Genomic DNA, 18,733 nt, shown 5'->3' with positions numbered 1-18,733 from the left:
TGGTCCAGCTGCAACGCAGTCACCTGCAATGGAAATTCCGACGCCGGACAATAGTCAATAGAAGTGGCCTCCAGATCGAGCACAAGTGGTAGTGGAAAGAACAGCATTTCCTAGGTCAAATTTGGCTCATTATATATGGATCAATCTCTGTATTATCTTCATAATGAAACTCTTATTGGTTCAACAAAAACTTAGAGAATTAAAAAGAAATAGGACTATAGCATCTAATTTACCGTACCATGGTATATTACGTGAACTAAAGGAGACGAGTGATTAATGGGAATGAATGATTACGAAAGAAATTTTCTACCACAAACTCACATGTCCAGGAATCGAACCATGGATTCCTAGCGAGATAGGCGAGTGTTCTACCATTGAAACTACAAGAATTTTGGTAATTAGATCACTCAAAATTTTGTTTCTAAGAGCATTCCTTGATAATATTTTTTACTAGTAGAGCTAGTTTTTCTTCAATTTCATCTTATTCAATTATAATGTTGATGTACGAAATAACTTCCAGGTACGTGAGCGAGAGAAAATTCACCGAACATTATCATTTATGCCATCTACAAAGGAGAGGCCAGCGTATATTCAGCCAAGAAGCAACAGTATGAGGCAGCCGAGAAGAAATGCAACTCCCGACGAAGAGGTTAATAATAATTCTAGTGACAGCTAAAAGGTTTTACTATCCCCAAAGAGTTTGCTCATTGTAAAAATTTAGTGTACAAAATAGCATATATTTTTATTGTGCTTGACAATAATTGTATATATCAAGATACTATACATATAGGTCGTATAGTACTATTAACGTACGTAATTGCAGTTCTTACTGTAAACCACGCTATTGCCTATAGCTGCTTGTACTTCTGATATTTATTGAAGATTTGAAAATCTTTGCTCATAAAATTTCATATTTTTTAATTAGGAATATTTAGACTGACCTATTTGTAGTAGAAGACTAATGTATTGCCTTGTGCTTGTAAGATACAACGAATCTTGTACAACAACATATTATAATTGAATGAACTTACTGTTATATATACATATATATAATATTGTGATTATAATCGTAATATTAGTTCTAATAACCTAGATGGTTCGTTCAAAATGAAATACTAATTCTGGATTGCTTAATATGGGATATATATTTTTGTAGTATTACGAAGTTTAAGCATAAAAACCGGTTTCGTTTAGTAAACTCAAAAGTACTCACTTTGGCTCCTCCAAATTTTTATTAATCGTTTCAAGTATAGTAAACATCGAATTTTTGCTGACAGCTGTCGGCATTATCAAGACGTAGGTAAGAATTTCCGTACTTCCTGTGCTTACCAAACACCGTTCTTTATTTAAGTATTAATAAACTTGTGAGTTGTCAATGAAAATTTTAACGTTTAATGTAGTTTTTTGAAAGATCTTGAAGGATTTAACGGGGCAAAAGTGAGTACTTTTGCGTTGATTGATAAGATTACTCTTCAAGCGGTTCAACAGTTTCATTTATCCGGCTACAGAATCTGTATCTATTCCTGTAATTATGCTCTTAAATTGAAGTTAACGTTATTTGTTAAATATATACTAATCTTGCATGCCCTTATTGGATTGAATTAACTTCTCAAATCCAACGAGCTAGTAGTGCACATTTTATGTGCATTGTTCTGGTGTTAAAAGAAAAAAAATGTTCAGATTAAATTGTGGTAAAGGCAGGAGTAAGTAGCATGGAATTTGAATTTGAATTTCTACAGGATAATTATTATTCTGAATGTTTTTTTTCGTTTGGTTCTCACACTTTAACGTTTTTTGTTGTTATTAAAGAAAATTATGTCTAGAAGAAAACTAACATTTCAGGATGGTTGTATTTTTGTTCAGAATTTGTGTTGTGTACTTTCATTGAGATTTTATACTTGTACACGTACTTTCGTTTTGATTGTTAACAGCTATGTTTCGTGCATAATGTATATGTATGTAAATATGTTCGGTATCTACTTAATTTAGAACTAACTATTATATGGTTCGTGATATTATTATTATTTTTTTTTACATCACTTCCGTTGTGAATTTTTAGAATGTTATTTTTTTGTGTGTGTTTTTATTGTCTTTTAACTAATTCAGTCTTAATATTGGTTAGTTATAATTATTAAAACATAATTTCAATGCTATTTGTAATTACTAGATTTTTGTAGATATCTTCTCGATATCTTCTGTGGATAATTTTAGTAGATGAATAGGAACTTACTAAAGTGATAAAGAAGTAAAGATGTGCTCAAGTGGAGCGGAAACAAAGATTTTTTTAAAAAATGTAAAATTTATGATAATTGGGTCTATCATTCTAGCTCCGACACTGCAAAATGAGAGGTTTTTCAGTAAATTTACGCAGGAAATGCGTAACGTAACGTAAATCTGGAATTAGAGAAAAAAGTTACCCATGCTTTTGCTTTCCATAGAAATAAAACGCATTTTAGTTTACAAGTCGTATAGCGGCTGCGAGACGTTTCTCAACGGAAATATAAACATTATTTGGCTAGGTCATTTTTTTAAAAATAAAAAAAAAACATAATTGTCTTTCACATGCTATGAGTACTATTGGTATTGTAATTGTAGCTTAAGTACCAACTTAAATAGATAGGCAAAAGTATTTAGATTCCTGAATGTTACCGACCTACATTATGTTACAGTACAAAATAATAGCGGTTCCTAAGTATCTTGATTATTTACTTAATCATCTAGAGTAGTTATTTGGAATATCGTGTGTTATGCAAGTGCCTTCATACTGACATATGTATCAGTAGTATTCAAGTACAGTAATAGATTTAAAAAAAAATGTGCTGAATAATTTGGCGCATCGTGTGTATACTGGTTCACTCTCCATCACATAACATTTTCGCAGTAATTAAAGCTAAAATGTAATGGTGGGTAAAATGTTTTATATATATATACCGGGTGCGTCATTTATAATGTCAAACCTTGATGACGGAGAAACCAAAAGAGAAAGAGAAGCGAAACTTTGCACGAAGCAACTATACAAAGGGGCACATTGGTAGACGTATTACTTGACATCACCGGATGAACAGTGTTGCCAACCCAATATAAAGTTACGATTTTTTAAATGGAACGACCTAAATTGTATTTCATAATTGAATTCAACACTAAAAGGAAAGACGAAAGATATGCCACCCGCAGGTCAGTGTTGCAAACTTCTCGAGAAATAACGTTAAATATGTGTCACATTTAAACGCCTTTTGCACACACAGGGAGTGAGGTACACACTAGTTTTGCACAATAATTTAAATATTGGCCAGAACGGTTTAAATTGACACCAAGTTTAGATGGGTCCGTTAAACAGTGTTGACATAACAGAAAAGACAAAAGTTGAGTTTGGATATGGTGCAATAACTCGAAAAAGGCCATAAGTACATTACGGTTTAAAATTTATAGGACAATTTGTTATGTCATAAGAAACATTCTCACGTTTATTTGAAATCGATAAGTCAAGTACTTACCGAGATATTCGGAATTTTGTAAAAGCTGAGAATTTTGCGCTGTAGAAGTTGGTAACGCTGCCTCAAATTCCCACTTTTTCCCCCAACGTTGAGGAATTCGTAAAGAAGTGGTTGAAACAAAATATAAACATTAATAAACACACATACGATGATAAAGAAACGTTTTTCAGTACTTCAAATGACTAATTAGGCGTAATTTAGTGGATATGAAAAAAAACGTAAGGAAGTAATAGGACTTCATATGACAAGATAATACAAAGACGTAGAAGACATGCAGGTACCTAGTAGCTACTTTCACACGATGAAAATATTTATTCTCTTATAAGTGTGGGACACCAAAATCAAAACAATCCAATACTCGCACCACTAAACGATACGACAGGTCAAGCTGCTTTACTGTGACAAATCTGGATTGAGCTACGAAGGTATGTATCATATGTTTGAAAGATTTGCACATACTGATATGTAGGGTTACCAGACGTGTTCTTTTATGAGTACATGTACTGTTTTTCAAGGTATTCACTTTTCTACCCTCTCATTTTGAAGTAAAATATTCTTTTGTACTTTTTTTTTTTTTTTTTTTTTTTTTTTTTTTTTTTTTTAATAATGTGTGACTCCTGACATGCTGAATAATTTTTCCATGTATCTGTTAACAGGAATTGGTAACATGCTGGTAATGTACACAGTGAGTATTGGATTGTTTTGATATTGGTGTCCCAAACTTATAAGAGGATAAATATTTTCATCGTGTGAAAGTAGCTACTAGGTAAATACATGTCTTTTACGTCTTTGTATTATCTTGTCATATGAAGTCCTATTACTTCCTTACGTTTATTTTTTCATATCCAGTAAATTACGCTTAATTAGTCATTTGAAGTAATGAAAAACGTTTCTTTATCATCGTATGTGTGTTTATTAATGTTTATATTTTGTTTCAACCACTTCTTTACGAATTCCTCAACGTTGGGGGAAAAAGTGGGAATTTGAGGCAGCGTTACCAACTTCTACAGCGCAAAATTCTCAGCTTTTACAAAATTCCGAATATCTCGGTAAGTACTTAACTTATCGACTTCAAATAAACGTGAGAATGCTTCTTATGGCATAACAAATTGTCCTATAAATTTTAAACCGTAATGTACTTATGGCCTTTTTCGAGTTATTGCACAATATCTAAACTCGACTTTTGTCTTTTCTGTTATGTCAACACTGTTTAACGAACTCATCTAAACTTGGTGTCAATTTAAACCGTTCTGGCCAATATTTAAATTATCGTGCAGAACTAGTGTGTACCTCACTCCCTGTGTGTGCAAAAGGCGTTTAAATGTGACACATATTTAACGTTATTTCTCGAGAAGTTTGCAACACTGACCTGCGGGTGGCATATCTTTCGTCTTTCCTTTTAGTGTTGAATTCAATTATGAAATACAATTTAGGTCGTTCCATTTAAAAAATCATAACTTTATATTGGGTTGGCAACACTGTTCATCCGGTGATGTCAAGTAATACGTCTACCAATGTGCCCCTTTGTATAGTTGCTTCGTGCAAAGTTTCGCTTCTCTTTCTCTTTTGGTTTCTCTGTCATCAAGGTTTGACATTATAAATGACGCACCCGGTGTATATATATATATATATATATATATATATATATATATATATATTCAATTGAACTTACAATAACCACTAAAAACGGATTGTTGTGCAGTTTACAGTATGAAAATTTATATATATATATATATAAAAAGACAAAGGATCAAAGGATATAGCAGATAAAAAAGTTTTCTTTTACGTCAGATCTGAAGGTTAAATTACTACTTCGTATAGATAATGTGTATATTCTCAGACTATATATATTTATTTATTTATTTTTTTTTTTTCAAAACTGGGTCATCTCTAGTATTTTATCAGGTCTGCTCGGGACTACTGCCTAGTTATTTCAGGACTACTAGATCTTGATGTAGAGGGTAGGTCAAAAGTCTCTCTCCATAGGTCACTATACGAACTTACGTAAAAATATAAGATGTACTTTCTCTGCACTAGTTGTGTGTCTTCATTAATCGTGACACAGTTGTCGATAATGTACTAGAGAATATTACAATCTGCTGCCATTTATTTAGGATTGTCTCAGGTCTAATAGTGACAGTTGTGACATTTGGCCTTCCCGTTTACAATATCTTCATCACTAAGCAGAATGTCTGAGCAAACGTGTGATTCTTCCCGTGTCGCTCTATGAACCAGTGGCATATTTCCATTCCTCGGGGGTGATCTTCAATCAGCTCTTGTGTTACTATTTGTAGGATTTTTTCCTTTTCTTTTTTTGCAGGATCTGTCGCATCATGGTTCGCGGAATATGTCACTTAATTCTTGAAAAGACTTTCGCAGCATTTTCCTCGATCTTGTTAACGCAACTTCCCTACCTCATCTGTCATGGAAGGTTATTCTTAGCATGTTGCACGAGAACGCTTCTGATGTTTTTCAACTCACCAATTTTGAACTTGGTTGTCATTTTAACTTCACTGCCACTGCCGCCTAGTTGTTGATTTGTACTTGTTCTCCAAATTTAGCACAATGATCACAAATAATCAGTGTTTATCTACAAAGAAAGAATTCAAACATGAAAAGAGGCACCTATGAAAAGGACTTCTGATCAATCCGGTATTAACAGTTCATAACAGAAATAGTTTTACAGCAGCTAATATAGAGAATTTTTCGTTGGACCTCTCATATGAAAACGACAAGTGGAAAAGTTCTGGGGAATATCTAACCACACAAGCTTTTCTCGTGTGAAAACTGCAGTGTGTTGAGGAATGCATGGAGTTCCAAACCGTAACTTATAGTTAATTCCACTCGTTCTTCTACACGGTGTAGAAAATGGATAACCTAGTCCTATGTGAAGTAGTCACTTTCCTTGCCCTTCTGTAAGAAAGGTATGTACAAGTTGGAACAGGGGTGAGCCAATCACACCAGGGTTCCTACCGGTCAAGGAAATCAGGGAAATTGGTGCAAGTCAGGGGAAAAGGCTGCAAATCATGGAAAGTCAGGGAAATTTCATAAAATATATTTTTTTCTAACATTAATTGTACACCAATTTCAGTTTAGCCAACCATTAATGACCACAGTATGGAACGTTGCTCAAATTTTTATGGATGATAAGTGGAATGTACCGTATGAGCAGTTGATTACTATTTGTCTCTATAGAATAAATGTTCTCATATATAAATATTCACCGTTATTTATTCCTTATTTATATGTCAACGTCATCCGACATCAGTCATGAAAGTCAGGGAATTTCTTGCCAAAGGCCATGGAGAAGTCAGGGAAATAGATTTCTCCAGATCAGTAGGAACTCGGCACACAAGACTTACAAGACAATGCATAACATCTCCATAAGAATTAAATGGCCATGCTAAATGAAGAAACTTGTTCTTCATACGACAAAAATTTCGTATAACTGTAAACAAACTATACATACTAAAGAAAAGCAGAAAAAAGTCACCTTGACATCTGAACTGGGTATGTGAAGGTTACTTATGATGAAGCTTGAAACACAAAGTTGAGTGAGAGGAGGTAGAGATGAAGAGTTGGCTTCTGTATTGTTTTTCCAACGTTGCCAAGTCGCGAGAGAGAATTTTCACTGCGCGATGGAAGTTCGGAAAAATTTCCAATTCAGTTTAGTAGATTACGTAAGAAATAGATTTTTAGTAACGTTTCAGGGATGCCGGATGAAAGGGTTCAATGGACTGTTGCACATGGCTGCTGTAAAACATAAGTTAATTCGCACTTTTTAAATAATATAATTTTAGTTGGCGCAAAATGAGACTTAAGGGCCTACTTTTTTTTCTAAGTTGAATTTGAGTCCTAATTTTTTCCACAGAGCTTTGACTTTTCGAAAATAAGTTGACAAGTTAAAATATTTCTCTATGGTATTGCTTCGAATTATATGCGAGGATTACTTGAGAAAGTTAAAGAAAACAAGTATCGGCGTATCTGGGATTGGATCATGTCGACTAATGTTCTACATTGTAAATTGTATAATAATTCCTTAAATTATATGAAAGACGACGGCTACAAATGTGTATAAATTGAAGTTAAGCATATAAAGAAAAACATTAAATAAATGGATCAGAATTATATATATATATATTTTTTTCTTAAAAAATAAGTACACTGTAAATCAAAAGAAGAAAACTTTTATACATAGTCACAATAGATTAAATTATATTTTGTACAACAGAAACTATTGTTGATATGCCTCCATTTATATAAAGTCTTAATTAGATTTATAAGAGACATTTTTAACACAAGAAACCCAGAAAACCATTTGCGTTTTGACGAATGATTTGTGCTTGATTTCTTGTTAAGGTTGATTTTTGGCCAACAAAAATGTTATTGTTGTATTTTAAATGTTTATCATGTTATTTTTTTTTTTTTTTTAAATGTTACGTTTAATTGACATACTCTAAAAAGTTAACTTCTTGGACATATATTTTTATAAGGCACTTTCGCTATTTTTGAAGAACTACATTTTTGATAATGTTTCAGAATATAAATTTGTATTTGAAATATGACTGAGGAGATATGTATATACATATTTTGTAATTACATTACATAAAATAATGTAACGTATAAATAGTGAATGTTTATTATAGCGTACTGAATATTGTAAAAATTATCATTATTATTAATAGTTTTGTGAAACGAAGAATGAGATATTTTATATGTTGTATACAATTTGTTTAATGTTGGTACTCGTTATATTGTGAAATATTGCGTTTAGAGTTATATATCACACTACATTTAGTTATTTTTAGAATTGTGGAATGAAACTACGAACTGTGTATAAAAAATACAGTACATTACTGAGGAAAGTTAGATTCTTACTTGAACTTTTCAGATTCTAAATGCCTTTTTCCTTAGATATTTTGGGATATAAATATAGCTTAACGTGCGCATTGAATGTTAGTACTTCTTAGCGGTGGTACTCCAAGGAAGACTTCCTTCTTGCAATTTCTGCTTTTAAATAAAATTGTTCTACGACAGAGTACTTCTTTATAAAATTCAGTGTTAGGTATTTTATGTTTACCTGTATATTTAAAGAAGAGCAACATTTCTCGAAATATATGTAGATCTTTTCTGATTAATATACATAAATGTATAGTATCATATAAACATAGAGAAATATGAATAGGGAAAATGTATTACGTAGTAAAAAAAATCTAGTTATAGGTAGTAAAATATGTGCAGTCAAAAGGTAAAGTTAAACCAATCATTGATTGAATTTGTGAAGAGGGTTCAGTATTCACGTGGTGAAAGGACAAAGTTTGGGTAAGGGAAAAGCGTATAATATTTAAAAAAATGCGTATTTAATTATTACATGTGCACTTAATGTCAATAGGTAGGGGTCATTGTTGGAATAACACAGGAAACTTCGCTAGATTGTCAGGGACTCGAATCGTGACCTCGCACCTTTGGCGTGGGAGACCCGGGTTCGGTTCCTGGCGGGAGCTCATGTGGTTCGGATTTCACGTTAATCAGTAGGTCCACGTCTCATATAGCCTCGCTGCTGAAAGGGACGCTAAACTAAAATCAACTCAATCAACTCGAATCGTGACCTCCTGTTCCTACTCTACCAACAGATGTATTAAAGGCTTTTATTTTATTATTTTAAGCTCGACCAGCCAGCTGTCTGCTGGTAATTTGCAATCTCTACAAATCTTTTGTTAGAAATATATACAGTAGATATATATATATATATATATATATATAAATGGCGTTCACGGACCTCAGATCATTACTCTATAAGTCAAAATAAAGCAAAAAATATATATATTTGTATATCTTTTGTATCCTCGTCTGGAGACACAAATTGCACCATGTGGCAATGGCGCAATCAAAGAACCATAGATTAGATCTACCAATCTTACCAAATAGTTAAATCGATTCTTTCCAGATGGCAGCTAAAGTCGATATTGATTGACGCGTCAATTATCAGTGTAGCAATCGATTCAACTGTTTGCTGTATTCGTAGAGTAAATATAATAGGTCCAAGTTAATCTGCGACATTGCCACATTGTAAAATTTTTATTTTCCATAGCAGCTACGGAGGCCCCAGAGGACATACCAGCATATAATATTTTCGCTTTATTTTGGCCTATAGAATAGTGCTCTGTGGTCCGTGGGCACCATTTTTTAGAACAGCCGATATATATATATATATATATATATATATATATATATATATATATACATATATATATATATATTTATTGCTGGTCGTTCCTTAATTGAGCTTCTACCCCGGCAAGTGGAGTCGAGTCCTCACCAGTCCAGCTGTAAACATTTCCTGTTATTCCAACGATATAAACTGTATATGAGAAGAAAACCATGAGTGTAAATACTTTTTCTTGTATCACTTAAATGTGTGTGGTGTGTATGTTGTATCTCAAATCTTTTTGTCTCCACTACAGTGAGGTTGTCAACTCATCATGTCAATCAAATTTGTAGCTTTTGCTCAAACATGAGTAGATAAGTTTTGTTCACATAGAAAAGTCGTGAATATAAAAACAGAGTCATGTTTTAAGTTATCATTTCTTAGGATCTGTCAACATACGTGTAAGTTTGAGTAGTTTATATTTTTTTATACATATTTATATACAGTGCCATAAAACTATATACTAACGCTTCGTACTGTTAATGATATAAAGAGAAAATAACTGAATATATATATATATTATTGTAAAGAGTGTTAAAGATTAAATTAAAGAGTGGATTGCATACATACAGCCTGAAGGTATTCGATTTTTTTTTTTTTTTAATCTTTGCACTCTGTGTATGCAGTAGTGTTTCTAGCGTCAAGAAAATGAAATTATTGCAAACAACACAAAACTGAAACCTAATGAAAATAAACAAATAAATAAAGTATCGAAAACAAACCGTATAGTTTCGTGATTTGTAATAAATTCAATAAAAATTATAGAAATCGCGTACTAAGCGAACTTCGCATTAATTTATAACGTAAGTTCCACAAAACTGCCATACAATCTCCATAGAAACAATTGTTTGTATCAGAGAATGTTTTTTTCGAGACCAAGACTTCTATGTTCGTAATGCGAGATTTATTGTAATGTTATATCGAACACGCAAATTGACTTGTGCGTTGCTTTAAAGTAAAAAATAAATAAATGTGGCAATACGTCGTCTTATTTTTTGTCCTCATGTACTATGATTGAAGCTTAGTCGTTTGTTTCCATTTCTTGGGAGCCAAGTTTATAAATGTAATAATTCTTATGCAGCTCTTAATTAGCTCGTAAGTATGCATCTAATAAACATTTTCAATTAGGATAAACAATTACAATTTTCACACGTCTTTATGTTCCCTGAAGACATATCCAAAGTGTTTCAAAACAACACCGACAACGTTTGGGAGATGGTTTCTGACGCCAAGATAAGACAAAAAGTATAGACCAATCTGGGTGCACAAATACTTCCTTTCGGAGTTATAGGCTGCCGAAAACATGGAAAAATGAACTTTAAAGGTTCATAGTTCCAATACTATGGTACCTACCGTAGTCAGGTCAAGACTTCACTTAGGAACTAGTATGTGCCCTATCCAAATATCCATATTTGAGAATCCTAAGGTACTCACGCAACGATTTTTGTAGAGGTAGTTGGTGAGTATTTCAAATTATATGCCTGTAGCCAAACTCCCTCTATAAAAATCGTTGCGTGAGTGTCTTAGGATTCTGAAACATGAATATTTGGATAGGGCACATACTAGATCCTAAGTGAAGTCTTGACCCTACTACGGTAGATCCCATAGTATTGGAGCTATGGACCTTTGAATTTCATTTTTTCATGTTTTCGGCAGCCTGTTATTCCAAAAGGAAGCATTTATGCACCCAGGTTGGTCTATACTTTTTGTCTTATCTTGGTGTCAGGAATCACCTCCCAAACATTGTCGGTGTTGTTTTGAAACATTTTGTATAGTGCATAAGCATCTAGAATACTTTAAAACTCGACTTTTCTTCTAGCACTAAAATTTGCAATATCCTTCTCGTGCTTCGTTTTCTTACATGTTTAATTATTGAGACTCGTGTTAAACGAACGCAAAAGTTTAAAACGTGGAAGGTAATTGACACAACTGATTCTGTAAAATACGATAACTGGTATTTGTAGTTTTCAACGGCATTAACTAATTCATATTTTCAACACAAACTCTTTTTTCCTCTTAGGTGAACCCCCTCATTTTAAACTTTAAAAACGTACTGTTATTTGTAAAATTTGTTCAAGAATTTAGTTATTTCTGAATTATTACTTGGTTGTTTTCTTCAAAGCAGACTTGGCAATAGTGGGATCCATAAAATCTATGGCTGACCCTCCTTTTATTCATCCCATTTCCACACAATCGGAAAGGGAAATCAATATGGTAATGGTGAGGGAAAATAGAAGTCAAATTGTTCCATCCTTAAATTTTACGTTGGGAAGGTTGTCACGCACATATTGCAACTTGATACGCCTAATGTGTACAAAACCCACAAGACTACTGCATTATGATGCAGTACATACTGTTGACAAAGATTGTGGACCTCTTATTCGACAATCTAGTAAAATCAGTGAAATATTCAAATAGCCTAGTAAAATGAACTAACCATTTCTCTTTTTCTATTTTTATTTAATTAAGGGAGTGCTTTTTTTATTTACGCGAAAAAATATTGGAATTCTGCTTCCGCTTCTAGAGATTCTCTATCTTTTTTACGTTCGCGAACTTTCTTCTTTTCATTTTGTGGAGTAGATCGTTTGTAGATTTTTCTTCCACGCTGTATTTTGGGAGGAAGCAACGATCGTGCCAAAGAGTTTGAAATTACTTCTGCAATTTTAGTTTTAGCTTTGAGTTCATTATCTTCTTTCAGTTTTCGCATCTCAGTTATCTTCAGTTGGTGAAGTTTTGTTCTCACAATGGCGTCTGGGAAGGAATCAATTTCTATCGCTAATTCAACATATTTTTGCTCAATTTTGCGGAGCATTTCTACCTCGGTGAGATTCGATTCACACTCCCCGTATATACCTTCATATATCCGATCCACTGTTTCCGCAAACGATTCGATTTCTTGTTCCTGTCCTAAAATTTTAGCTTCCATGTTTGAATATACTTCTAACGTTGCTTGAATTTCATCCATTCTGTGTTGTTTCCATCTAATACCCTCTTCAATTAGTTTAATTTGTTCTTTAATTTGAACAATTTCTTGCTCAAATTTACGAATACTGGATTCTGTGTCTCTCTTTATCTGCGTTATGGTATCCTCAAGATCCTGTGAGTACTGAAACACCATTAGATTATACGTTTCAATTTCTGAAATAACATCCAAGAATTCTTGGGGAGTTCGAAATAATAGAATAGCTTCTCCCGGAGTCTCTTCAAGGTAAGTTTCGATAAATAGTTTTGTCAGAGACGCTGTCCTATCCATAGACACTTTCTCAACAACAGTGAGAAAGTTGCCTTCATCTTCGTCAAATGTTACTTCAGCGTTTAAAGCTTGGAGTGCTGCTGTCCGCTGTCGTGGAGGAAGGTTCTTCTGGGCATCATAAATGTACGATTGGTAAACTTTGTAGCGATTTAGGGTTTCATCAAGTTTAATTAATGACTGCCTTAGACCTTGAGTCACTTTAATTAATTTTATAATGACTTTCTGTTTTTGTATGCTTTTAGTAGTTTCCACCATAGCAATATGCATGGCAGTGTCTGCCTGTGTAGAAAGGTCTTCTAAATAGTCCTCAAATTGTTTGCTTTCCCGTTGGTACTTCATTTCTGTGACCGCCAACTCAAGGTTTTCCTGCCTGTACTGTTCGTGTATAGACTTGATTTTGTTTTTTCTTTGTATGGTGAGAACTCTTGTAAATGCAAGATTCTTCTTTATCGCTAAGAACTTCTTGTACGTTGTTTTCCCCTCTCCTGTGTCCAAAGTCACTCCCTTAAGTGGATCCCAAACGCCATCTAATTTTCGCCGAAGTTGTGGAATAAGGTTTGTAACTACGAATGCCCCGTAATCTTCATCTCCTTCCGGTCCTTCCTGTTTCACCTTCTTAACCTTTCCTCTTGTATCTTCTGTGAACCCTATTCTTGTTCTGATTTCAGGTAGGCCTAGAAAATGTTCATGAGAACTATATAAACTAAAAGGATTTGGGATGTTCTCCACTCGCTTCCGTTTTGCAGCTTCACTACAGCGTTCAAAGTAAGTGTGCAGACCTCCGGCAACATTGACTTCTTTGCCGATGATGGGCAAGTCTTTTACTGTATATTTTTTGTTAACTGCAACACCAAAGAACTTCAACCTTTGCTGTAATTGTGACTTTGGTGGTTTATGGGTAGGCCTTTGTGGTTTCACCTTCATTTTTTTATTTTTTTTTTTTTATTCTTTGTTTCGAACCAGAAGTATTCAAGATGTATTTTTATTCTCTTGAAATAAAGCTCACTTCTTCTAATGACTTTATAATCAACAATCTTTCTTTTCTGATGTTAGGTATTTGTATTAATTCTCTGTGCGTTAGTTTTCGGAAATGCTTTTCGAAGCAGTCGCTTTAAAACTCATTAATGTTGATCAAAACCTTTAACGTACTCTTTTCGTCAACAATGGCCTTAACTATAGTAACAAAATCAAATAATGTTTTTTATTTTTGTTTTAAAAAAAAATAGCCTTTTCTTAAATGAAAGAAACAATTACGCTTTTTTAAGTTGCAACGGATACATTCTAATTACGGGAAGCCAGAATTTTTTCCCTGAGAATTCATACTTTTTTTAAAAAATATAACTATGGTCTAATTTTGATTAGGCTAGGTTAGGTTAGGTTTAGTGTCGTAAAGGCCTGGAAAAAACCGGAAATTTTGGGTAAAAAACAGTTTTTTACCGTTTTCCCCCAGCTTGGAAAAAACCGGAAAAATAGGGAAAAATGGAAATTTTCGAATATTTTACTACATTATGCTTTTAAAATGAAAAATATTTTATATTTACTAGTTTACAGTTAAGATCAGTGAGTAGTTATATTTTTTGTATTAGAATAGGGAAATTTTGTGGCAACAAATATATTTGCAGCACTCCTTTAAAGTAAGCACCATGGTAGAATGGAGTTATGCCTACAAAAGGTACTCAAATATAATCCTAGTATAATACTTTAATATTACTTAAATTATCTTAAGTAATATTATAAAGTTACCGTTTTACGGCAGGGAAGTGTTGAAGTAACAGGGCTAGAATCATTTTAGTTATAACCAGTATGTTAAAATCAAATATATATTTTATGGAGATACCTATCTTCCTTGTGCTGTGTAAAATTTCCGGAAATTTTGAACCCATTACAAAAAATCTTTTGTTCGGAAATACTGACAAAACCTAGAAAATATAATTTAAAAACTATTTATTCGCCTGATGCTAATCTTATTTGCTGTAACGTGTCTGCAGAATGTATACTACATTCTCGTAGCCAGCCCAAAAATTTAGGGGGGGGGCGACCCAATCATATACTTCATCACCATATTATAGTTCATTTGCAAGCCTACCGTGAAAATCTTAGGGGGGCAGCCAAAGTTTAGGGGGCCGGCCCCCCGTGGATATAATGTATTTCGCCAGCAGGAAAAATATTTAAAACAACAGCTTTTTATTTTTCTGATTTCTGACGAAAATCCCTCTTTATTATTTGTGTATTTTTCGAACTACTCAAAAAGAGAGAGGATCTTATTTACATATACACACACACACGCCGTACAAGTGCGCAAATTTGAGCAGCGACAAATATATTAATAAATTTAACATGTGTAACTTCCATTCGTTATTATTATTATTAAAGACTAGCAGAATACCCATTCTTCGCACGGGAAGAATGGTTTCATTTTGGGTATAAGGGGCACCAAAACTGTCACCAATGAACTTAGGGACCCCAAAAACTATGAATTCGACACTAGTATCAGTCATTTTCAATTACTTTTACATACCATCCCCCTTTACTATTACTAATGAGGCTAAATTTGGATTTAAACAGCTTTGGAAGTGTTAATGTTCATCTCAGAAACCCCAAAACCATGGATTCGACACTAATATCGGGCACTTCTCCCCGCCCCCAAGTTACGAGGATGAATTTTGATTTAAACAGCATCGAAAGTATTACTGTTCATTTCAGCGACTCTAAAAACTATGGATTCGACACTAATATCGGTCATTTTCGATCATGTTTATATATCTCCTCTCCCCATTAGTTATAGGGATGAATTTGGATTTAAACGGCATCGGAAATGTCACTGCTCATCTCAGCGACCCCGAAAACTATAGATTTGACACTAATATTGGCCACTTTCAGTTATTTTTATATATCTCTTCCTACCCAAGTTGCGGGTCTGAATTTGGATTTAAATGGCATCGGAAGTATTACTGTTCATCAAAGCAACCCCAAAAAACTATGGATTCAACAGTAATATCGATCATTTTCGATGATTTGTGTATATATAACTCCCCTCTCCCCCAACCCCAGGTCACGGCGCTGAATTTGGATTTAAACGGCATTAGAGGTGCTACTGCTCATCTCAGCGACCCCGAAAACTATGGATTCGACACTACTATCAGTCGTTTTCGATCATTTTATATATATATCATCCCCTTCCCCCTCCTTAAAGTTTTGGCGTTGAATTTGGATTTAAACTGCATCGGAAATGTCACTGTTCATTTCAGGGGTCCTAAAAACTATGGATTTACACTAATACCGACCATTTTGCATATTTTTATATAGTCTACCTCCCTCTCCCCCCAATTTGCGGGGATAAATTTGTATTAAACGGCATCGAAAGTGTCACTGTTCACCTCAGCGACCCCGAAAACTATGGATTCGATACTGATATCGGCTATTTTTCATCTTTTTTATATACCTTCCCTTCCCCTTCCCCCAAGTTGCAGAGCTGAATTTGAATTTAAGTTTCATCGGAAATGTCACTGTTCATCTCAGCAAACCCGAAAACTATGGGTTCGACACCAAGATCGGTAATTTTCAATATATATCCGCACTTTCTTCCTCCAAGTTCCATCTTCAAAGTGAAATGCTAAAATCCATCCCAGGCCCTAAATTCATCTATGTTGAAATTTTTTTATTGAGATCAATCTGGTGGGTCAAGAGCTTTTAAATTCACTTTCATTTATATACTCATTTATATATTCACTTTCACTTTCACTTGACTTATATATTCACTTTCATTTTATATATATATATATATATAGATAGATAGATAATTTGTCGCACTAGGAAACAGGTACCGGTATTTGTTTACTTACAAAATTTTGTACATAAAGTTTATAGTAAATTCTGTATTTGAATATTAAATGATAGTAATTATATGTATAAGTGCATGAGTAATAGTGTAATTTACCTACTTCTCTTTCTTTTAATAAATAATTTGGTTAAAATTAACAAAATTTCACCAGTTCAAAGAGCATATTAAGGACTCAGTTTCATTCAAGAGCCCTATTTGTTGCAAAACAGAAACGCTTCATGATGGTAGATGTGTATGCAATTGTAAAAGTTCTGTAATTAATGCACATCCAGGTGTAAACGACTAAAAGGCACATAAAGGAAATGAGTGCAGACTATTAATTTTCAAGAATAATTACAACAATTTTATTTTCGAATACTTCTTTTTTTTTAAATATTCACTATAATGAAATTTCTCAACTTACATTTTTCACGTGTTCGAAAAAAAGGCCCCATTACTAATAAAACTAACCTAATACAAAGATTTTTGTTATTTTTCATTTTTCCGGAAAGAAACCGAAAAAAACGGTTTTTTACTTGCAGTTTCAAAATTTCCGGAAATATTACAACACTAGTTAGGTTACATTACGTTGAATTTACTTTCATGGTTTGTATTGGTCCCCCACAATTAGAATTGACTCAGTTCCAACGACAATTACATTGGCAACTACAATATATCTACTAAAAACTTATCAACGTATTATCAACGGTAATAATTTCAGGGGATGGTGCGGGATGACCATGGGCAGAGCTAGGAATTGTCTGCTGGGAGGGCAGTGGGGAGGACCTTTTGGTCGGTCTCGGAGGTCTTGGTATGTAGCCCTCTTATAGGTGGCATTTTTATTTTCTGTCAAAAAGTTGGGGGGAAATGCCCCCCATAACTCCGCCCATGGGGATCACGGAATCATCTCCTCCCCTTATTCAACGCCATATTTCCGTTTATGCTGAGTATAGTTATTAATATTTTCACCGACGCTAATTTTTACTTTCAAGCAACGAAAGGAGATAAGAAAGCACGATGGTCTTGCAAAAATCAAATTCGAAACTTCAATGGATTTACATGTTTCATAGCGCATAGATTCCGAAGTAGTGCTCGTAGATTTTCTTAATAAAATTTCCCTCAACTAACACAAAATTGTCCCTTTTCTTATCAAATTTTCCCTAGTTTATTGAGTGTCCAATTCCTGTGACAGAGGTTATGCAATTTAATTTAGCCATATCAAAGGAAGTGCCAACTAAATTTGTCTTATTCGTTTGCTTTTTCCTTCTATTATTTTTTACTTTTTCCTTTACTTTTTTCACAAAAAAAAAAAAAAAAAAACTAATATACCAAGCCAACAATGGATGTAAATTATGCCACTTTGAACGCACACACAGTCACACACAAACAATCAATTCCTATTCTATTGGTTTATTTCTGAAGAATAAAGAAAAATTTAAGTGTTTATATTGGTCAATCAGCGCGAGAATTTCCTTGGATTTTCACTTTTTATTGAAAAATTCCCCTTTTTGCTAAATACCTACGAAATTTCCCTAGATTAGGGAAATTTCCCTCAAACTATGAACCCTCCTGAGAAAGTCATTTTTCAACATTTCTTCGTCCATTTGTCCTGATATGCATTCGCCTACAGCCCTTACCGTTCAACTTATCAAGACCAATTTTTAAATTTTTTTATGTGATTTACCAGGTTTGTTTTTCGAAGTTTTATCCTACTCCTAAAATTAACGATAATATTCCTAAGGATAAAAATCAAAATTTGGGATTTTCTCAAAAAAAGGCTCTAACGATTTTGTATATATTTCATAAATATTATTTTCAATTTTTTTTAACCTATAGTATGGTATTTGCCATGTCTCTGAGAAAAATCGAGAATGAGCAGTTTACTCTTGGAGTAAGTTCTTTTACGGACGATTTTTTTTTTTCAAAATTGGCTCAGGAGATTTTCTTCATATTTCATA

The 18,733-nt window shown here is 33.5% G+C and overlaps 2 protein-coding genes across 2 annotated transcripts in view; one reads left to right on the top strand and one right to left on the bottom strand.

Annotated features, from left to right (window-relative positions):
- Positions 1 to 10,683, top strand: part of LOC145694559 (differentially expressed in FDCP 6 homolog) — a 47,972-nt gene extending 37,289 nt beyond the window's left edge. Inside the window, exon 10 of the mRNA XM_081770887.1 lies at positions 521 to 10,683. Within this exon, the coding sequence (XP_081627013.1) occupies positions 521 to 676 (156 nt within the window). The 3' untranslated portion in view covers positions 677 to 10,683. The remainder of the gene's footprint in view (positions 1 to 520) is intronic.
- Positions 10,684 to 12,187: 1,504 nt separating this feature from the next.
- On the bottom strand, positions 12,188 to 13,879 carry LOC145660789 (coiled-coil domain-containing protein 38-like). Its single transcript, XM_081726196.1, has one exon. It carries the CDS (start codon positions 13,877 to 13,879, stop codon positions 12,188 to 12,190), a length of 1,692 nt encoding a protein of 563 aa, XP_081582322.1.
- Between the last annotated feature and the right edge of the window lie 4,854 nt (positions 13,880 to 18,733).

The sequence above is a fragment of the Thermobia domestica genome, chromosome 9, assembly GCF_964235325.1.
Source record: "Thermobia domestica chromosome 9, izTheDome1.hap1.1, whole genome shotgun sequence".
In the NCBI taxonomy this organism is placed as follows: Eukaryota; Metazoa; Arthropoda; class Insecta; order Zygentoma; family Lepismatidae; genus Thermobia; species Thermobia domestica.
Note: the sequence above shows the minus strand (reverse complement) of the source record. Positions and strands in the feature narration are given on the sequence as shown.

Coding starts and splice junctions, on each gene's coding strand:
- LOC145660789 (XM_081726196.1), bottom strand. CDS start 13,879: ATGAAGGTGAAACCACAAAGGCCTACCCATAAACCACCAAAGTCACAA.